This window comes from Arachis stenosperma, chromosome 3 (assembly GCF_014773155.1).
Source record: "Arachis stenosperma cultivar V10309 chromosome 3, arast.V10309.gnm1.PFL2, whole genome shotgun sequence".
Classification (NCBI taxonomy): Eukaryota; Viridiplantae; Streptophyta; class Magnoliopsida; order Fabales; family Fabaceae; genus Arachis; species Arachis stenosperma.
In genome coordinates, this window is record NC_080379.1 from 161,792,518 (window position 1) to 161,815,482 (window position 22,965).

The 22,965-nt window shown below is 37.3% G+C and overlaps 2 protein-coding genes across 4 annotated transcripts; both read left to right on the forward strand.

Annotated features, from left to right (window-relative positions):
• Window positions 1-624: 624 nt before the first annotated feature.
• LOC130969002 (putative potassium transporter 12) lies at window positions 625-5,799 on the forward strand. The gene is made up of 9 exons (XM_057894544.1): window positions 625-1,184; window positions 1,945-2,173; window positions 2,273-2,521; window positions 2,806-2,856; window positions 3,030-3,290; window positions 3,528-3,580; window positions 3,770-3,884; window positions 4,016-4,270; window positions 4,510-5,799. Exons 1-9 carry the CDS (start codon window positions 903-905, stop codon window positions 5,577-5,579), a joined length of 2,565 nt encoding a protein of 854 aa, XP_057750527.1. The 5' UTR covers window positions 625-902; the 3' UTR covers window positions 5,580-5,799.
• Window positions 5,800-9,694: 3,895 nt separating this feature from the next.
• LOC130969877 (potassium transporter 6-like) lies at window positions 9,695-13,403 on the forward strand. 3 transcript variants are annotated; one of them, XM_057895781.1, is made up of 8 exons: window positions 9,695-10,274; window positions 10,375-10,870; window positions 11,145-11,198; window positions 11,295-11,555; window positions 11,680-11,732; window positions 11,805-11,928; window positions 12,008-12,262; window positions 12,349-13,403. In XM_057895781.1, exons 1-8 carry the CDS (start codon window positions 10,236-10,238, stop codon window positions 13,353-13,355), a joined length of 2,289 nt encoding a protein of 762 aa, XP_057751764.1. In that variant the 5' UTR covers window positions 9,695-10,235; the 3' UTR covers window positions 13,356-13,403. The 3 variants fall into 3 exon arrangements, with proteins under 3 accessions (XP_057751764.1, XP_057751763.1, XP_057751765.1); XM_057895780.1 differs by having other exon boundaries at window positions 10,180-10,274; window positions 10,372-10,870; XM_057895782.1 differs by having other exon boundaries at window positions 10,180-10,274; window positions 10,372-10,870; window positions 12,553-13,403.
• The last annotated feature ends 9,562 nt before the right edge of the window (window positions 13,404-22,965 follow it).

Consider the following 22,965-nt stretch of genomic DNA (forward strand, 5'->3'; position numbering starts at 1 on the left):
ACACTTCACGGTAGTGTCGCTGTTGTTTTGGTACATGTTCCATCTTCTTCATAATTATGCAAGCTCAATGGTCAAGCGTTCAAACAAGAAGACAAATTTGTAAGCACCATTGCATATTAACCGTATTTGATTTTCACAAATATCTCAGTTTGATTTTCATTATAAACCGAGAACTTTTTACAGATAATTTATAGCTATAGATAAATACAAATATCAAATTAATCTTCTGAAGAGTTTAAAAATATATTTAATTTTTAGTTGTATTATTAGTGTATTATTGGGTTGCTTTTTATTTTTAACGTCTTAATTAATATGATAATAGCTAGTACTTGTTTAGTTGCTTTCTTTTAATAATAATATACAAAAAAGCAATCATAATTTATTCCATAAGTTTGTGTTCATCAATAATAACGACAAAGATGACACTCTCTCTCTTGCAGACTTTGTCATGTGAAGTTGTTAACTCAATATACTAATTTTGGTGAAAACAATTAATCAATTAAGTAATCAACAATATCCATGCCTAATTAATTTACAAGAGGGGAAATTAAGTTGACATCAAACTAAATATTAAAGAAAAGAAAATAAAAATTTATATGCACCCAAAAATGAATTATCCTGATCCATTGATTGATGACTTGTAAATTGTAATGTGTCACTTTGGGGGCCAAACTAAACTGGCTCTTCTGATGTTTCAACTGTAACAGCAGTTAGGGTCTGCAGTGTACTTCACAGACACAGTCCTATATGATTCAACACTACCCAGGAAAAAAAAAATGAACTTTTTCCTGAAAAATCATGAAAATCTGCTGATAAAGTTTCACACTTTCAGAAGCTGATCCAATTTGGTATCTGGGTTTTTAAGTTCTTTCTCTGTTGTTGGTTTTTGTGGTGCTTGAAGAATGAAGGTGGATAGGATTGAGGAGAGTAGTGGGAGTGTGAGGTTGTTGGCAAGAAAAGGGAGCAACAGCAGTGGTGGGAGCAGTGAATCTTCAAGGTGGGTTGATGGGAGTGAAGTGGTGGATTGGGATGAGGTTCCTCCATGGTCAAGGCTCCATGATGGTGATGGTAGAGAAGGGTATGGAACAACAATTAGGAGAAGGCTTGTTAAGAAGCCCAAAAGGGTTGATTCCTTTGATGTTGAAGCCATGGAAATTGGTGGAGCTCATGGTCACCACACTAAGGTATATTATTATTATTTTACTATTGTTGTCAGTGCTATAATTTTCAGTTTTCATTTCTTCTTACAAGCTCTTGGAAACAAGAACTACTTAGTGCTATAATTATATTGGTGCTTTAGATCTAATTAAATTTTATTAATTGTACATATTGAAATCCACTTGTTCCAGATTAGTTTTTTTGTTGAGCTTGTTCTCTAGGTATTTCATTGTACTTTATGCCTGTAGTTTGTGAAGGAAAAAGGCACCAATTAGATTATTTTAAGGTTCTTTGCACATTGAAAGAGGTTATGATAGAATTTAGGTCCTCTAAAGTACGAGGATTTTTTACTATTAGATCAATAAAATTAAAAATGGAACTCAATTCATTTTATTGATCCAACTGGAAAAATCTTCCACTTTACCTGCCAAAGTGAAATCCTTACTTTAGAAGACTCTCACTGGTTATCATTGGCATGGGATTATATGACCCATTAGTATTATTGTATTGAAAGATAAAAAAAATGCACAAGACCAAGAAGGGTGTTGATGTAGCAGTAAAGCCATGCTACGGCCTCGGAGAAACATTTTTGGAGAGAACACTAATTGGGAGAGCAAGTATGACTCTATGCTCAATAGGGGAGGGGGATCCTATTTGGATGTACAATGTTGCATGGTCTTGTATATTTAACGAAATACTTGTAATCATCACACACAAAATGTTTGAAAAGTGTCCTGAAATAGAGCTACCTCACTCTTTATAATCTATTCTACTTATGTGAATCAGGATATGACCCTTTGGCCCACCCTTCTATTAGCATTTAAGACTCTTGGTGTTGTATATGGCGATATGGGAACGAGTCCTCTATATGTTTTTTCTGATGTCTTCAGCAAGGTTCCAATTGAATCAGATGTTGATGTCTTGGGGGCTTTATCATTGGTAATGTACACAATAGCTCTTGTTCCACTAGCCAAGTATGTTTTTATAGTGCTCAAAGCAAATGATAATGGAGAAGGTTAGTATTCTCTTTCCCACTCAGAATAATTCACTTCTGTAATCTTTTCATTTCACACTTGTATTTTATTGTAATCTTCTTATGATTGTTAAATTATAGGAGGAACGTTTGCGCTATACTCGCTGATTTGTAGGTATGCAAATGTGAATATGCTACCAAATCGTCAACAAGCTGATGAGCACATATCTAGTTTTAAGCTCAAACTACCTACTCCAGAGCTAGAAAGGGCTTTGAAAATAAAGGAGACCTTGGAAAGAAGAGCAACTTTGAAAAATATTTTGTTGGTTTTGGTTTTGTTGGGAACTTCCATGATTATTGGAGATGGTATTCTAACCCCAGCAATATCAGGTACATGTAAAATCAAATTTTTGTCATGAAATCCTGTTGCAAATTCTTTGTTTCCATCATATGATGATCAAATGATAACTTGAGGTGTGACTGTAACAACTTATCTTTGAGCTGAACTAGTTGAATTTGCAGTTTTCTCCTGCTGTTCCTATTAGTAGTCAACATACCATCACACCTCTTTCTCGGAACATTTACAATTTTTTTTGTCTTATTAAGACTGATGTTGAGAGAAGTTTTGCTTTGTTCTAACTTAAGAATATTCATGGTATGTTTTTCTGTTGCAGTAATGTCTGCCATAAGTGGTCTACAAGGTCAAGTAAAAGGATTTGGTACAGGTGAGTATACTTTCCTCTTCTTTCTAATAGTCTTAATTGGAAGTAGAAAATCAATAGTAGAAATATAACAATCTATCCTGAGAAAACATGTTTTTGCTTATGGAACTATGGATGCAGAGATTAGCATTTTGCACAAAAAGGGTCAGATATTTGTTTTCTGTTCTTACTTGCAGGTGCTTTGGTTGGTGTTTCAATTGCAGTCCTAGTAGCTTTGTTCAGCATCCAACGGTTTGGTACCAGTAAAGTGGGTTTCATGTTTGCTCCAGTTCTTGCTTTATGGTTCTTTTCTCTGGGTTCTATTGGACTATATAACATATTTAATTATGATGTTACGGTTCTAAGAGCTATCAATCCAGCTTATGTATATTATTTCTTCAATAAAAATGGCAAAGGTGCATGGTCAGCTCTTGGTGGTTGTGTTTTGTGTATTACAGGTATATATTATTTATTTATTTATACCTTTTTTTTCTTTTGTTTGTCTAGTAAGTTTAGTTCTTTAAAGAACATTTTAGTCAATAGCAAGTTTGCATTTCTTTTCATTATTTTCGCATGCCACGATATGTTGCATTAAACTGAACATGATGAAAAATACCACAAAACTTTTACAGGACTTGGAAGTTAATAATTCATTCATTAAGAACATAATTGATGTATGTTTGTCCTCACCACAGGTGCAGAAGCAATGTTTGCAGACCTGGGTCATTTTTCTGTACCAGCAATACAGGTTTGTGAATCCTTTAATTGTTTGGTTTTGAAAAGTGAAGCATTTAAGTTTGCATCATCGCATGTTTCATAGTTTGAACATAATTAAAACGAATATGGTTATGATAGAACATTGTGGCGTCACCTGATCTGCGGTGAAACAAGGCTTAGTTTGTTGTTTTGTTCTTAACTGAGTCTCATGCTTATACAGATTGCTTTCACTAGTGTGGTATTTCCTTGTCTCCTCCTAGCTTATATGGGCCAAGCTGCTTATTTGATGAAGAATCCTCATTCTTATTCAAGGATATTCTATGATTCTGTTCCAGGTGATATTCAATGAAATGATTACTGCTTCTATGCACACAAAATCACTGTACTTTTTGGGTGGAAAATTGATTTTCATTTTAAGTGTAGTAATCATGTTGTACCTGTTGTTTGTACTTTGTGTGTGCAACAGAAAGTCTCTTCTGGCCAGTGTTTGTTGTAGCCACACTAGCTGCTATGATTGCCAGTCAAGCAATGATATCGGCTACATTTTCGTGTGTAAAGCAATCTATGGCTTTAGGATGCTTCCCCAGGCTCAAGATAATTCATACCTCGAGAAAGTTCATGGGACAAATTTACATCCCTGTAATGAACTGGTTTCTAATGATCATGTGCATAATTGTTGTTTCAATCTTCCAAAGCACTACTGATATTGCAAATGCATATGGTAAAGTGTTCCCTGCTTCTATTCTCTAGGAATCTTCTATCTTTTTCTTTTCTTTTTTTTTAGCTTGATCATGGGATTCATAATTTTGTAGTATCACTGTTATCAGCATCTTTTATGCAATGGATAGTATCAAATACTCAACAAATACTAAAACTAACCAAATGATATTTATATAATATGTTATGCTGAAGAAAATTTGTGGTTAATCTGTGCTAATGCATCTCATGTAATTGTTGCAGGCATTGCTGAAGTTGGTGTCATGATGGTTAGCACTGCCTTGGTGACACTTGTAATGCTTCTGATTTGGCAGACTAATCTGTTTTTGGCGCTGTGTTTCCCATTACTATTTGGTTCCGTGGAGCTGATTTACATGTCTGCTGTCCTCTCGAAGCTCTTTGAAGGCGGCTGGCTTCCTCTTGCCTTTGCTACTTTCTTCCTCTCTGTGATGTACACATGGAACTATGGCAGTGTATTGAAGTACCGGAGCGAAGTCAGAGAGAAAGTCTCATCAGACTTGATGCTTGATCTTGGCTCCAATCTTGGAACACTAAGAGTTCCCGGAATTGGATTGTTATATAATGAGCTTGTCCAAGGCATTCCCTCCATTTTCTTGCAGTTCTTGCTGAGCCTTCCTGCTCTTCACTCTACCATAGTTTTTGTCTGCATTAAATATGTTCCAATCCCTGTGGTTCCTCAGGAGGAAAGGTTTCTGTTTCGAAGAGTTTGCCCGAAAGATTACCATATGTTCCGGTGTGTTGCAAGGTATGGTTACAAAGATGTAAGGAAAGAAGATCACCACGCATTCGAGCAACTTCTCATTGAGAGCCTTGAGAAATTCTTGAGAAGGGAAGCTCAAGAAGCTGCCTTAGAATTGGAGGGTGCATTAACCGAAGAAACGGATAATGTCTCGGTGAAATCAATGGATACTGAACATCATCCTGATACAGATGAGCTTCGGATTCCACTTATGCAAGGTCAAAATTTAGAAGGAGAAGGAACTACTTCTACCTCTAAGGAACCTGCATCATTAGCATTGCCATTAGCATTACCTTCCAGTTATATGTCATCTTCGGCCGAAGATCCTGGTCTCGAGTATGAGCTCTCGGCCCTAAGAGAAGCAATGGAATCAGGATGCACCTATTTGCTTGGACATGGAGATGTGAGGGCAAAGAAGAACTCTTTCTTCTTTAAGAAGTTAGTGATAAACTATTTCTATGGATTTCTTAGGAAGAACTGTAGAGGCGGCACGGCGAACATGAAAGTCCCTCACACCAATATCATTCAAGTTGGGATGACATACATGGTCTGAGACTGATGATCCTTGCTGTTTCTTTCTGATAATTGTCAAGTGCAATGTTGTTTGGTATTTTTCCTATTCTTCTTTTCTTCTCTATCAATGGTGATTGCTGATGAAGTTTTCATTGTATGTGTTGCCTTGCAATTTGTGTACACAAGTTAGATTTATGTCTGAAATTGAAATTGTTTCAGAATCTGTAATTTATGAGAGAAGACTCATATTCTTGTTCAAATCTTCTTTAGAGATGCTTGAACTAGTCCATAGCTCCAGCCCCAAAACATGAAATAATAATTATAATGATGATGTAAAAATTTGATTCTTCTTTCATTTTGGCCAAAGTAGGGGCTAACATCAATCAACTAGTGATTAAACATCATAATGTATCATTTTAATTAAAAATCAATTTTATTATTTTAAATAAAAATTATATACAGTTATTGAGTATTATATACTGAAGCATTATCTTTAAAACTTTTGTTTTAATAATAGATAAAATTTTGTGGGAAAAATATTGGAACAAGATAGGGAAACTCCCCGAATAATTTGGTCCCTTTGTCTGCTAATGTTCATGAAGAAAGGGATGTATTTACCCTATGAACTTGGTCTTGGGTCTTGTGCCCCATTTCTCATAATTCATCAGAAGTTGAACCAAGAATTTTTTATGAAAACCACATTCATGTTAGTGTCAGTGTGTATAAATAAGAATAGGGTTGGTGGGGAACAAAAAGGATAAGGAAAAAAAGGGGCACTCGTTATCTGTCTATTTTTAATGTGAAATTTTGTATATTTTCTTTTTCTATAAAATTAAATAGGAAAATAATTGTTTTAGTTGTAGGTGTTTAATAAATGAGTAGTTGATATATATTGTAATTTTGTTTTCTGTGGAGTGAGGCAACTTTTTTAGTGTTTGACTGTTTGTATGCTATTTAATTTGTTGGGCGAAAAATTACATGTATCAAGGATCGGAGGTATTTTTTTTTTTTCAATCCGCAATATAAAGTGTTTATTATTAAAAAATAACTAACTATAGGTGTAATCAAAATTCAGATTATTGTTCAAAAAATAAACCGTGAAATTGTCTTATAGTTACTTATGCTCAAGTATTTTTTTTTTTAAAGAAGGAAAAATAAATACAATAATTATATTTAATAATAAAAAGTTATTACTTAATAGATCAATGGTGCAGTAGAATGGAAGCAGCCTATAGAAATTAATTATATTAATATAGGTCGGCAGAATAGCAACACAAGGAAACATGAAAGATCTTGTGTTACATTGAACGCTGACCACACAGCATAATAACATATGCAATTATGCATACAGATATACTAAATACTGTTTGATTTGATCTGGCCTAACATTTGATCCAGCTTCAACACATTTTTAGATTTTGTTTAGTGTTAATAATTGATTGGTGTACGTGACAAGTTATTTAAAAAAATAATTAATTATATTAAATCATAATTAATTAATGGATGTATATCTTAGTGAAGTTATCTATTTTGTGTTTTTAGCTAGGTACATATTAAAATTATAAATAAAGCTTTTTTATTAATTAATTTTTTTTTATAAAATTTTACTAATAATAAATTTATCATATATTCTAAAAATACATATTAATTAGACTCTACAAAAATATAGACATCAAACGGAATGATAATCGTAGACATTAAATTAACACTGTCTTTTATACTATGGTTTAACAAGAATATCACCATATAAAAGTTATTTTACCTCTTCCTTAGTATTTTATTATTTATTATCTATCTATCATATATTATTCAAATAAAATTTTTTAAGTAATAATATAATTGACGTCACATATTTTTAAAATATTTTTTGTTTTATATAAATGTATTAATTAATTAAATTAAAATAAATATTAAATTATTTATTATTTTATTTGACTACATTAATTATAATTAATCAATTGTATTAATTATTTGATTTGATTAAAATAAATAAATAAATTTTATTTTAATTTGTATTAATTTTTTGTCTTGTGTTTTAATTAATTATTTATTTAATTTAATTGAGATAACTATTAAATTATTTAATATTTTATTTGACCATATTAATTATAACTAATTAATTATATTAATTATTTAACTTGACTAAAATAAATAAATTGATTTTGTTTTAGTTTGCTTTCGTCAAAACTAATTTTTCACGTAGATTTTGGAGTCAAATATAACTTTAAAGATTGTTTCAATTTGTTTTATTTAATTATCGTTTTTTCTATTTTAATTTTAAAGATTATTTATTAATATAATAAAAAAGTAAAAATATCAATACACTCCTATAATTAAAATAGATCATCTTTATATAATATATATATATATATATTATTGTAGAATAGTGTGATTGTTTGCTTTTCTTTAATGCAACTTTGTCGATTAAAATATTATAAGAAATTCAAGAAAAATGTGTTTACCAATCTAAGAAATAATAATTTATTTTTTAATAAAATAAATTATTAAATAATAAAAGTTATTATATTTTTTTACACAAATTAATATTTAAAGATGGTATTCTATTAATATTATCAAGAAATATAAACCAATCTAAATATCTAATAGCTTAAACATAAGTTTTTAAATTTATAAGTTTGAAAATTATGTCATAAAATATGAAATTTTAACCGATAACAACGTTGATCATATTGTTTTGATTTTAAAAATGAATATTACTATAAGTATGCTATCGATGAGAAATTATTCTACTTTAAAGACAAATATTATTTTTTATGGTATTTTTTAACTTGGCAAACCAAAGACTAATTTAACATGGACTGTCAACTCTATTCAAGGGGTCTACTGCAAACAAGTGAATTACTGCACACAAGATAAAATTCAAATTCTTGACACTTTACTTAAGTGGATAAGTGATATAAATACTCAACCAACCCAAATTATTTGAGACAATAATTTTAATGTTTTTAAAATTAAAAATCGTTAATCCTTGATTTTAATTGTAATTTTATAAAATATTTATACTGATAATTACTATATATATATAAGTGGGCTTGTGAATGATAAACCTGAAATAATGTTAGTATGATCCTTTCTAATTTTAAACTAGGTGTTTGTTGAGTCCAATCTTTGCATCTCTTCTGATCCAGTGTGTATCAATCATAAATAAATAGTTATTAATATTAAATAGTGTTAATTGTTGCAATGCCAAATTTTCTTTGCTGAAATATGCAGTTTAATTAGGTTTGAAAAACGCTAAGCTTGGACCAGCCAACAATATTGGCAACGGAGGAACTCCGCTACAGAATATGATCATATCAGCAATTAAAGAGAAAATGACGTCATAAAATCTACATGCACCTAAATATGATCCAAGCAATTTGAATCTACTTGATATAAAAGTCATTCTGAATGAAAATATTTCTAAAAAACAAACGAAATAAAGTGAGATAAAGTGTACAGGAGAGAATTCTAATATTTAAGTCAGTAAAAAAATTGAAAATAACGAACGGTTATTAACTTGAAAAGTAAGTAACTGTTTTAACTGCATGTAGAGTTTATCTAACTACCTGCTATGCTTAAAGTCCCAAGTTTAATTTCGAAATGATCATGTAAAAATATTTTATAGAGTCGTCTAATTTTTTATAATTATTCAATCAATCAATGTAAAAGATAATTATTTTATATTAATAATTTATGAAAATTAAAATCTTTATAAAAATACAAAATCAATTATAATTTATACGTCAAAATATGTAAACAACTTTTATAGCATGAAAACATTAACTTTCATTCTCTACTAAAATATAAATATAGTAAAAACTTAGTAAATTTCACGTGAAGTTGATACGTGAAAGCCGTTAGATGATTTGACTGATTTAATTAAATTTTCATCTATCGACTCTCAGATATCAATTTCACGTGAAGTCTGACTTCACCTGAGTTTTTACATTATAAAAGGCAATTCTTACTATATAGATATTGATAAAGTAAATAAATGTTGATTATTATGGAACCATATGTTGGTATGTATATAAATTAATGGTTGTCCTGTCCAACCAATGTAGAGGAACAGAACAAGGATGGTGGTGGCTGGTCATCTAAGCTTAGATAATTTGTGTGTTTTTCTTTTTCCAATCCATAATATTAATTAATATTAAAATATTCAGAATGATGTTTCCTATGTATCTTCCTTCCTTATTCTTGAAACACATGCACTCACACCACTCTGCAATTTGAACCCTCAAATTCGAATCATGGATCTGGAAAGTACCTTCCTACACAAAACAATAATATTAACTCAAATACTATAAACAAGACAGCTTTTTTCTTTTGCCTGTAAAATTATTCTGCTACATTTTTTTAATTATTTTACATATATTATCTTCTTGTTAGATGTTCTGAATTTACTTTTTCATTTATTATTTTTTATTTAACATAATAAAAAATGTTATAAATTAATAATTGAAAATTCGTAGAAATATAATTTAAAGAGAATAAGTTTAGAACAAATAGGAGAGAGTGAGAGACTAATATTCAGATCAAATTATCTCAATTTTATGTATATACCTATATATATACATCGATTTTTCCAAAGTACTTGATACTGGGGCCTTCTTTAATTCTTTTGACCTTTTAAACTCAGTTAGAAGAAGAACAATGCGATGCCTCTTTTAGATTTGTAAGACTACATATCATGGATCTGGAAAGTAGGATTTTTCAAAACTCTAATAAGGTAATTGGGCACCCTAAAACAAGTTCAAGTTTTTTTTTTTTGGAAGAATGTTATCAGTAGTGTATAACAAGCATGTTTGTTTGTTTGAACTTTGAAGCAGAAAGAATCATGGAGATCAGTTCTGACACTGGCATATCAGAGCCTTGGAGTGGTGTATGGTGAAATAAGCACTTCACCACTTTTTGTGTACAGAAACACATTCTCTGAAGACATTGGTCACACTGACACCAATGAAGAGATTTTTGGTGTTCTGTCTTTGGTGTTCTGGACTTTAACATTGGTTACTCTTGTTAAGTATGTGTTCATAGTGCTTAGAGCTGATGACAATGGTGAAGGAGGCACATTTGCACTCTACTCTTTGCTCTGCCGCCATGCCAGGCTTCGATCATTCCATAATTGCCAGCTGGAGGATGAGGAGCTCTCCGAGTACCGGAGTAGCCGCTGCTTCGGCGTCGATGTGCCGGAGAGAAGCCTTAACTGTAAGGTGAAGAACACCTTGGAGAAGCACAAGTTCTTGCAGGGTGTTCTGTTGGTTCTTGCTCTCATTGGAAGTTGCATGGTCGTTGCTGTTGGGGTGCTTAAACCTGCTATTTCTGGTAACTATGACAAGTTTTCTTTTTATTTTTGGGAATCAGAAATTGAAAATTTTGGGGGGTGTAAGTGTGTTTGTCTCTGGTAGAATATAACCATTAATATTGCTTTCTCCTATCAACTTAAGTTTTTGAGATAAGTGGTTTCATTACATGGTAAATCAAACAAACCCAGAAGAGGTTTTTGTTTGAAAGGGAGTGTTAGAGATATAACCATTAATATTTTTTTCTCCGGCCAGATTAAGTTTTTGAAATGAGTGGTTTCGTGAATTGAATGCAGTTTTCTCAGCTGTGTCTGGCCTTGAGCTTTCAGTGTCCAAGGAGCATCACAGATGTGAGTTCATCATCATTTACTTTTATGGTCTCAATTTCTCAAGAATGATAAGGCATTTGTATTGTTACTTTACACCTTGCCTTTGGTAATTTGCAGATGTAGAAGTTCCAGCTGCATGTTTGATATTGATAGGCTTGTTTGCACTTCAACGTTATGGTACACACAGGGTTGGCTTCATCTTCGCCCCCATAGTTCTTACATGGCTTCTCTGCATCGCCGCCATCGGCATATACAACATTTACTACTGGAACCCTCATGTATACAAAGCACTCTCCCCATATTATGTTTTCCAGTTCATAAAGAAAACAAAGACAGCAGGGTGGATGTCCCTTGGTGGAATTTTACTATGCATAACAGGTTAGTTTCTTTTCTTCATGCAGAGTTTTGAAGTATTACTATGTTTTTATAACATGTAGCGGAAGTAATAAAGTAATCCTAAAGATCTATCCTGTGCTGTAACGAACTCTTTCAATTTTGACAGGATCAGAGGCCATGTTTGCCGATCTTGGACACTTTTCGCCATTATCCATCAAGGTATGTCTACCTTACCATCATATTTTTCTGTACAACCTTCATTCAAAGTTTGATACATTTGCAATTGTGTAGATTGCCTTCACTGCTGTGGTTTATCCATGCTTAACTCTAGCATACATGGGACAAGCTGCATATTTTTCGAGACATCACGACATCAAACACGAGTATGAGTTTGGGTTCTATGTATCTGTCCCAGGTAGGTAACACAACACAAGTGTTTTCATTCTGAACAAGAAGAGAGTGGAAGGAAGTCTCAGTTTCTTGTGTTTTTGCAGGGAAGTTGAGGTGGCCTGTTGTGGTGATAGCAATACTAGCCGCAGTTGTTGGCAGCCAATCCATCATCACAGGAACTTTCTCAATTATCAAGCAATGCTCAGCACTAAACTGCTTCCCAAGGGTTAAAGTGGTTCACACATCTTCAAAGATTCATGGCCAAGTTTACATCCCTGAGATAAATTGGCTATTGATGCTGATGTGTTTGGCTGTAACTATTGGTTTCGGAGACATAAGGCGTCTCGGCAATGCATCAGGTAAACGTGCCTTCTCCTATCAGCTTAAGCTTTTAGAAAAAACAGTGAACTAAACTCATAAGTCATAACAACTAAACTCATGACAGGTTTGGCTGTCATCTCAGTCATGCTGGTAACTACCTGCTTGATGTCACTGGTAATTATACTGTGCTGGAAGCAGAATGTTTTGCTAGCACTGGCCTTTGTTGTTTTCTTTGGAACAATTGAGGCTGTGTTCTTCTCAGCTTCCATTATGAAATTCTTTGAAGGAGCATGGGTACCAATTGTTATGTCAGTTGTGTTTCTTTCAGTAATGTATAGCTGGCACTATGGAACTGTAAAGAAGTATGAATTGGATGTCCAAAACAAGGTTTCAGTGAACTGGCTACTGAGCCTTGGACCAAGCTTAGGCTTTGTCCGAGTTGGCGGCATTGGGCTTGTCCACACAGAGCTAGTTTCCGGCATTCCAGCAATATTCTCACACTTTGTAACCAATTTACCTGCTTTCCACCAAGTGCTGGTGTTCCTCTGCATCAAGCATGTTCCAATTCCACATGTTAGACCCCAGGAGCGGTTTCTAGTAGGCAGAGTAGGGCCAAGAAACTTCAGAATCTACCGGTGTATCGTCCGATATGGATACCGTGACATCCACAAAGACGACGATGAGTTCGAGAAAGACCTTGTATGCAGCATAGCTGAGTTCATAAGAACCGGGAATTCAAGCAATGAGGGTGAGAAGGATGATCATCATGATGTGATGGCAGTTGTAGGCACATGTTCTAGTTCTACTCATCACATTATTATGAGTGATGAGAATGGAACGTTAGAACATAAGGGACAAAAGAAAAAGGTACGGTTTATTGTGCCGGAGAAGCAGAAGATGGAGAGTGATGCAATGGAGGAGTTGAAGGATCTAATGGAAGCTAGGGAAGCTGGGGTGGCATACATTATAGGACATTCATACATGAGAGCCAAACCAGGTTCCAGCACTTTGAAAAAATTGTTGGTTAATTTTGGTTATGAATTGTTAAGGAAAAATAGCAGGGCACCCTCCTATGTACATAGTGTACCTCATGCATCAGCTTTAGAGGTTTCCATGATGTACTATGTTTAATAAACTTCATGTATTATTATCTTATATATATACATATATATTTGTACATGTTTATATCCCTAGCTTTAGAGGAAAGTATGCAACTCATACAATCACTAAGCTTTGAAGATACTGAGCATAGTAATGGGATTTACTTGTCAGTATAATGCCATACCCTTTTTTTTGAGTTGGAGTCCAATGTTTAAAATGAAAATGATTTAGAGAGTAAAGAGACAATTAAATTCCTAAAGATTTTGACTTTAGAATAGTTAATTTTTTAAGAAAAGAAATATTAATTTAGTTCTCTATAATAATAAAGGATAGACACGTTGTATTTTTCTATCAATTTATCACATAAAATTTAACGGTGATACTTATATGTATTATTAATTATTGTGACATATCTATTTATGAAAGATTGTTATATAAATAATAATTTTTGGAGCGAAACTTCACATGCTTTAGAAAAAATTTTAATAAATTGATAGCGGTTGATAAATGTTATATACAAACTTCAAAGATAATAAATATTTTATTGTCTAAAACTACATTGTTTCTATTCTCATGTGATAGTAAGGGGACACACACCACTATAAATAACGAAAGGAAAAGTATAGGTAACTAACAACATTTTTGAACAATATGAATTAATAGGGGTACCTAGCACTCCCCATTACGAAATACATAGATAATTTTATTTCGTTTTACATTATCTATTAATGGAATGACATACATATCTATTATTTATTATCATGAAGGATCTAATTGATACTTTTTTTTCTTTCAAAAAACTAATTAATACTGTTACGGTGGGTAACCGGAGATTGATGGGCTAAATGGCGTTGGTTGACCCAAATGTGTGAAGGAGGAGGATTCTGAATGGGTCTGCGACTCGGGGGCCTCCGTCCGACTTGTTTCTGTGAGGAGATGGGGGTGGTACCTGTAAAGACACTCCGATGCCTAAGTTAGCAAGAGTGTGAGCAGGTCTAGAGAGTATTGGACTTAGAGATACTTGAGGGGTGTCAGTGTATTTATAGTGGTGAACCAATAACCACCGTTGGAGTAGTGCCATATTTTTAGGGTGGTAACCGTCCCATTATCTTAGGGAGGTTAGGATATGGCTCGTAGAAGTAGTTAGAGAGATTCTAGGGGCAGTTACTCATTTGAATGAGTGCTTATCCGCCAGCTAACCCTCGTGCCCGACTTTTTTAGAACAAGTCGTAGTGAGTACCGACTTCATGGGATGAAGATTGGTACTGGTGAGGCCCAACCCTTTGGATTAGGTCTTTTGCTTGATCCTGGGCCTTTATTATTGGGCCAGGGTATGAACAGTGCCCCTACTCGAGCCCAATTTTTTCAAGATTTGGGTTCGAGTATTCTGCTCGGGGTCGTAGCCGACTTGTCCGCGGACCGACGTGATGGTTTGAAACCGACGTGACTTTCCGTGTCCTTTTGGTTCTGACAGTTACGTCTAATCAAGCGTCGTGTCCGTTAGGGATGTGCGTAGGTCTTGGTAACAGTGCATTCTCATTAATGACTGCCCCGCTTTTACCATTATACCCCTTAGCATGTTTATAAATACTTTCCCTCTCTTTCATTTTTTCGTTTCTGCGATTTTTCAAATTTCCTCCTCCCTCGTTCGTGCTGTGCTCTTGTGTTTCGGAGACTTCTGCTTCTTCCAACCTTCATTTTTGGATAAAGGTTAGCTTTTCTTCTTTCGTAACATGCCTTATATTTGCATGCTTTTATTTGTAGATAGATAGGTTGGTTTGTGGACTTTAGTTCCGTATTCCCTCCCTTTAGAGACCGTGTTTTTTATTTTTCTTTTCTTTTCCTTTGTAGGTTTTTGTCACCCTTTTTAAGAAAAGAAATGGCTTCCGTAGATGTTCTTTCTCTGTGGGTTGATGTCACGGTCCTAGGGGAGGAACCTTTGGTCGATACCGAGTTTATCACTCATCTTCGTACTCGCCACAGAATTTGTACCTCTGAGGAAGATGAGCCGAAGTATGAGTTGGTGGTCCCGGGTCCAGAAGACCGGGTTTGTTTTGGAAGGGACGACGAGGCGACCCCTCCTTTTTTCTTTATGTATGAGTGTATGATCACCCGTTTGGGTGTTTTTCTTCCTTTTTCGGATTTCGAGATGTTTGTTTTGCATCACTATCGAGTTGCCCCTACTCAGCTTCACCCCAACTCTTGGGGTTTTTTGAAAATTTATCAATTTATTAGCCGTGCTTTGGAGTTCCCGACCTCTTTGAAGATTTTTTTCTATCTTTTTCATATGACCAAACCCTTTAGTGGGCTAAACAATAAGCAACAGTGGGTGTCTTTCTGAGCCATACAAGGTCGGAGAGTTTTCACCCTTTTTGATGAATCTTTCCATGACTTCAAAAATTATTTCTTCAAAGTGCAAGCTGTAGAGGGTCACCATCCCTTTTTTCTGGATGATAATTCTTCTCCCTGTTTTCCTTTATACTGGCTGGAGGCCTCTCCCTGCGAGAAATATGGTCTGGACGACCTGGATGAGGTAGAAGCAGCCATTGTGGGGTTCCTCCGAGAAGCGTGGGGGAGGGCCCCATATTTGGACACTAAAAAGTTTCTCCAGGGGTCTCCGACCTTTGTTCAGGCACAGCTAGGTAGTTTTCATTTGTTTGTTTAGGGTTCCGACTTGTCTGACTGACTTTTCCGACTTGGCTTAATCTATCATCTATTGTTTTTTCAGAGATGGCGAAGACAAATGCTCAAGAGTCTTATCAGAGAGTCCAGAAGGCTAGAGCAAGGTTTCGCGCCAGGACTGGTGGTGCTAAGGCGGTTATCTCTTCTCATCCTCCTCCTCGGAACGTTGGGACTCCTTCCCAGCCCATTGTGATTTCTTCTTCGGTTTTCTCTCAGCCGCCCCCCTCCGCCCGACCTTCCCCTGAGCCAGAGAAGAAGAAGCACAAGACTTTAGAGTCTGGCTCTTCCAAGGTTAAGGCGGATGCTCTTGTATTCGTCCGAAAGAACATCTACCCCCATGTTCGCATAAGCATGGATGATGTTTCTGTTCGGAGCCACCTTACCACTCTGGTTGAGGAGAGCCTTAAGGCGGCGGGTGTTTGCGGTAAACTCTTAGACATTTTTGAGAAGGTTCCCCTCAGCTCTTTGGGAATGACCTCGAAGGTCGAAGAGCTGGAAGGGAGGCTTCTTATGTTTCAAGAGCATGAGAGGGAGTTGAAGGAGGAAGTTGCCAAGTTGAAGGGGGAGAGAGATAACCTCCGGGAAAAGGAGAGGAAGTTGCAAGCTCGATGCAACATGGAGATGGACTTGAGGAAGACAGCGCAGGCTAGCTATCAAAGTTTATTTGAAGATCTTGTGTCTGTAAAGAATAATCTGCTGAATTCTCGGAAGACATATACCGAGTTGGAGGACTCTATTGCTGATGGTGCAGAGGAGGCTTGGAGGATCTTTAAGGAGCAAGTCAGAGTCATTGCTCCTGACTTGGATTTTTCTCCTTTGGATCCTGACAAAGTCGTCATCGATGGTGCTATTGTGGATCCTCCTGCCCCCGTAATCGTTTCCGAGTCAGAATTGAAGACTCGGGGGCAGAGGAATATTGAGTCCCCTCCTCGTTCTAAAGACGCTCCGAGCTCTTCTGTTGTTCCTCCGACTTCCTCTTCATCTCCTGTGGTTGCCTCTCTTCCCGGTCCTGGTGGCGCTCTTCCTGACTCTGGTGGTGGTGATCCGTCTACTCCTCTGTAGAAATAACTTTATATGGCTATATGGGGGCTCGGCCTGTGAGCCCCCCTTTTTTAAACTCTTTATATCTTGTTTGTTGGTGGTGTTTGAACAATTTCTTTTGGCCTTTTAAGGCCGTCAACAAAATATTAAAAATACCCTTGTTTAATAAGGGTTTTAAATTAACAAAATACCCTTTTTTGGATAAGGGTTTAAGTTACCTTATGCGTGCATGCTTTTCTGATTTTAATTTTTTGAAATCCCCTTGATCTTTTTCTGAAAACCTTTCCCTTTAGCTTGTCTATTTTTCTGGGCCTTTTTGTTTAAGGACTTTAGGACAGCCTTTAAACTTTTTCCTAGGATTTTTCAATCTCTTTTTTGTTATTCCTTATACTCAACTTTGCTTTATTGAGTTCTTATGACTTAGGTCATTTTTGCGATTCGTTTTCTTTTCTACTCGGTTTTTCCCTTTCGACTTATGAGTCGGGATGTTTCCGAGTTTTTTACGATCAACTTTTATAACCTCATTATACCGACTTGTACCTCGTCGTTTTATCCTGACAACCATCTAGGTCGGTTCATGGGATTTTCACGTTTTGTCGAGCTTAAGTCGGCGCATTTCGTAGAAAGACTTAGAAAATAGAAAGGAGTTTATAAGAGATATTGTAAATGAAAAAAGATCTTTATTAATTGGGGAGGTACCTTCTTGCTACTAAGGGTTTTAATAGCCTATTTTCCCTTAGCCTCTACTATGATGCCTCGTTAAAAACCCTCCTCCAGAAAAAACCCTTTGATTTTGGGAAAAAATCATGAAGTTGGGAAAAGAGTACATCAGGGAGTAGAGTTCGCTTTTAGCTGTAGTACCTTTTCATATTACAAGCATGCCACGATCTCGGGAACTCAGTGCCGTTCAGGTCGGTCACTTGATAATAACCTTTTCCTAAGACTTCATTGACTTTGTATGGTCCCTTCCAATTAGCAGCGAGTTTTTCTTCCCCTGATTTGTTGACTCCAATGTCGTTTCTGATTAGGATCAAGTCATTTGGGGAAAATGTTCTTCGAATGACTTTTTTATTGTACCTTGTAGTCATCCTTTGCTTCAATGCTGCTTCTCTTATCTGGGCATCTTCTCGGACTTCGGGGAGCAAGTCGAGCTCCTCTTTGTGCCTATGTATGTTTCCGATCTCGTCATGGAGAATTACCCTTGGGCTTTGTTCATTGATTTCTATTGGTATCATTGCTTCTACGCCATAGACTAGTCGGAAGGGCGTTTCTCCAGTGGCGGATTGGGGCGTTATCCTGTAAGCCCATAGCACTTGGGGAAGCTCTTCGGCCCAGGCTCCTTTTGCCTCTTGTAATCTTCTTTTTAGCCCTGCCAGTATGACTTTGTTGGCTGCCTCGGCCTGCCCATTAGCTTGTGGGTGTTTCACCGAGGTGAACTGGTGTTTTATTTTCATACTGGCTACTAGGCTTCTAAAGGTAGAATCGGTGAATTGGGTTCCATTGTCTGTAGTAATGGAATAAGGTATCCCATATCTTGTGATGATATTTTTGTAGCGGAACCTCCGACTTCTTTGAGCAGTGATGGTGGCCAATGGTTCTGCTTCTATCCATTTTGTGAAGTAATCTATTTCCACGATCAGGTATTTGACTTGTCCTGGCGCTTGGGGAAAAGGACCTAACAAATCCATTCCCCATTTTGCAAAGGGCCATGGAGAAGTGATACTGATGAGCTCCTCTGGGGGAGCCACGTAGAAATTTGCATACATTTGACATGGTTGGCACTTTTTCACAAATTCTGTGGCATCTTTCTGCAAGGTCGGCCAGTAGAATCCAGCTCTAATTACTTTCCTGGCTAGTGACCTTGCTCCGAGATGATTTCCGCAGATTCCACTGTGGATTTCCTCTAACACCTCGGTGATTTTTGAGGTCGGTACACACTTTAACAGTGGTGTTGATATCCCCCTTCTGTAGAGAATATTTCTCACCAAAGTGTAATGTTGTGCTTCCCTCCAGATTTTCCTGGCCTCTTTTTCCTCTTTTGGAAGGATGTCAAATTTTATGTATTCGACCAAGGGGTTTATCCATCCGAGGTTTAAACCGACTACCTCAAGGACTTCTTGTTTGTCTTCTATTTTTACCACTGAGGGTTCCTGAAGGGTTTCTTGGATCAGGCTTCTGTTGTTCCCTCCCAGTGGATAGGGCGTCCGCTCTGCTGTTTAGATCCCGAGTTATGTGTTTAACCTCGGTTTCTGCAAAGCGCCCAAGGTGCTCCAGAGTTTTCTCCAAGTACCTCTTCATATTTGGGTCCTTTGCCTGATACTCTCTGTTTATCTGGGAGGTCACCACTTGTGAGTCGCTGTATATCATCACCTTTGTAGCACCGACTTCTTCTGCCAGCTTTAATCCAGCAATCAAGGCTTCATACTCTGCCTGATTATTTGAAGCTGGGAATTCAAATTTTAGGGAAACCTCTATCTGGGTTCCTCTTTCATCTACCAATATTATGCCTGCACCGTTTCCTGTTTTGTTGGAGGATCCATCTACATAGAGTTTCCATGTAGTTGGTTTTTCCTCCTGATCTCCTGCTTATTCTGCAATGAAATCGGTGAGGCATTGGGCTTTAATCGCCGTCCGAGTTTCGTATCTTAAGTCGAACTCGAAAAGCTCTATTGCCCATTGAACCATTCTTCCTGCAACATCCGTCTTTTGGAGGATTTGCTTCATGGGTTGGTTCGTACGAACTCTTATTGTGTGAGCTTGAAAGTAAGGCCGTAGCCTTCGTGAGGAGTAGGCAAACTTCTCTAGTTTGTGGTACCTTAGCTCAGGGCCTTGTAGAACTTTGCTGATGAAATATACTGGATGTTGTCTGACCTCATCTTCTCTTATCAGGGCTGATGAGACAGCCTTGTCTGCTACAGATAAGTATAGGACGAGGTCTTTTCCAGATACGGGTCGGGTCAGAATAGGAGGTTGGCTTAAGAACTTTTTGAACTCCTGGAACGCCTCCTCGCATTCAGGGGTCCATTCAAACTGACATCCCTTTCTCAATAAGGAGAACAGTGGAAGGGATTTTAGTGCTGATCCTGCCAAAAATCTGGAGAGGACTGCAAGTCGGCCATTCAGCTGCTGGACCTCTCTCAAACAAGTCGGGCTTTTCATCTCTAGGATGGCTCTACACTTATCGGGATTGGCTTCGATCCCTCTTTGTGTTAGCATAAATCCTAGAAATTTCCCTGCCTCCACCGCGAAGGCGCACTTTGCGGGATTTAGTCTCATCCCGTGCAGCCTTATGGTGTCAAAGACTTGTTAGAGGTCTGACAAGAGGTCGACTTCTTTCTTGGTCTTTACCAGCATGTCGTCGACGTATACTTCCATTAGGCTCCCAAGGTGAGAGGCAAACACTTTATTCATCAACCTTTGATATGTGGCTCCTGCATTTTTTAATCCGAATGGCATGACCACGTAGCAGAAATTAGCTCTGGGTGTGATGAATGATGTCTTCTCCTGGTCTGGCTCGTACATTGGGATTTGATTATATCCCGAGTAGGCGTCCATGAATGATAAGTATTGATACCCCGAGCTGGAGTCCACTAGGGTATCAATACTTGGCAGTGGATAAGGGTCCTTGGGACATGCCTTATTTAAGTCGGTATAGTCGACACACATTCTCCATTTGCCATTTTGTTTTTTGACTAGCACTACATTGGCTAGCCATGTTGGGTACTTGACTTCCCTGATGAAGCCAGCTTCCAGGAGCGCCTGCACTTGTTCTTCTACTATTAGGGCTCGTTCTGGGCCGAGCTTGCGTCTTCTTTGTTGTACAGGTCGGGATCCCGGATAAACCGAGAGCTTGTGGGACATGAGCTCGGGGTCTATCCCAAGCATGTCGGAGGCCTTCCAGGCGAAGAGATCGGAGTTATCTCTTAGGAGCTTAGTCAACCCTTGCTTTAGGGTTTCCCCTAGGTTGGCTCCTATATGAGTATTTTTCCCTTCCTCTTTGCCGACCTGTATCTCCTCAGTTTTTCCTCCTGGTTGTGGTCGCAGCTCTTCTCTAGCCCTTGCACCGCCGAGCTCTATTGTGTGAACTTCTCCGCCCTTTCCTCTCAGATTTAGGCTTTCATTGTAGCATTTTCTTGCCAACTTTTGGTCTCCCCTTACCGTTGCTATCCCCGCTGAAGTCGGGAATTTCATGCAAAGGTGGGGAGTGGATACCACTGCTCCGAGTCGATTAAGGGTAGCTCTGCCGATTAAAGCGTTATATGCTGACCCCACATCAATGACTATGAAGTCTATACTCAGAGTCTTTGATTTTTCCCCTTTTCCAAAGGTGGTGTGGAGGGGCAAAAATCCCAGTGATTTTATTGGCGTGTCACCTAATCCATACAAGGTGTCGGGGTAAGCTCTTAATTCTTTCTCATCCAACCCTAGTTTGTCAAAAGCGGGCTTAAAAAGGATGTTCGCTGAGCTTCCTTGGTCTACTAGGGTTCTGTGGAGATGGGCATTTGCCAGGATCATAGTTATTACTACTGGATCATCATGTCCAGGGATTATTCCTTGCCCATCTTCTTTTGTGAATGAAATGGTAGGGAGGTCGGATGACTCCTCTTCGACCTGGTAGACTCTTTTGAGATGTCTTTTGCGAGAGGATTTGGTGAGTCCCCCTCCTGCGAACCCTCCTGAGATCATATGGATATGTCTCTCCGGAGTCTGCGACGGTGGGTCTCTTCTATCGATATCGTCTCGCTTTCTCTTTCCATAACCGTCCGACCTTTCTATGAGATATCTATCAAGCCGACCTTCTCTAGCCAGCTTTTCTATCACATTTTTAAGGTCGTAACAGTCGTTTGTGGAGTGACCATATATTTTATGATACTCACAGTAGTCGCTGTGGCTCCCCCCTTTTTATTTTTAATGGGTCTAGGGGGTGGCAGTCTTTCAGTGTTACAAATCTCTCTGTATACATCCACTATAGAAACTTTTAGAGGAGTATAAGAGTGGTATTTTCTTGGTCTCTCGAAACCGAGTTCCTACTTTTTCTTGGTTTCCCTTTCCCTCTCTTTTGTTGAGGGAGGGAGCCTAGGTCGCCAACTCAGGTCTCTCAGCTTAGCGTTTTTCTCCATATTGATGTACTTTTCAGCTCTTTCCTGTACATCACTTAGAGAAACGGGGTGTCTTTTAGATATGGACTGTGAGAAGGGACCTTCTCTGAGTCCATTGACTAACCCCATTATGACTGCCTCTGTGGGCAGGTCTTGAATCTCTAAACATGCTTTGTTGAACCTTTCCATATAGGCTCGTAAGGATTCTCCGACCTCCTGTTTTATTCCCAGGAGGCTCGGTGCATGTTTCACTTTGTCTTTCTGGATAGAGAACCTCATCAAAAACTTCCTTGAGAGGTCTTCAAAACTGGTAACCGACCTCGGGGGGAGGCTGTCTGATGAGCGGATAATTTGTACGCTTTTTGGCATTGTTTTTAGTATGTTTCTAGTATATTTTAGTTAGTTTTTAGTATATTTTTATTAGTTTTTAGTTAAAATTCACTTTTCTGGACTTTACTATGAGTTTGTGTGTTTTTCTGTGATTTCAGGTATTTTGTGGCTGAAATTGAGGGACCTGAGCAAAAATCTGATTCAGAGACTGAAAAGGACTACAGATGCTGTTGGATTCTGACCTCCCTGCACTCGAAGTAGATTTTCTGGAGCTACAGAAGCCCAATTGGCGTGCTCTCAACGGCGTTGGAAAGTAGACATCCTGGGCTTTCCAGCAATATATGATAGTCCATACTTTGCCCAAGATTTGATGGCCCAAACTGGCGTTCAAAGTCACCTTCAGAATTCCCAGCGTTAAACGCCGGAACTGGCACCAAAGTGGGAGTTAAACGCCCAAACTGGCACAAAAGCTGGCGTTTAACTCCAAG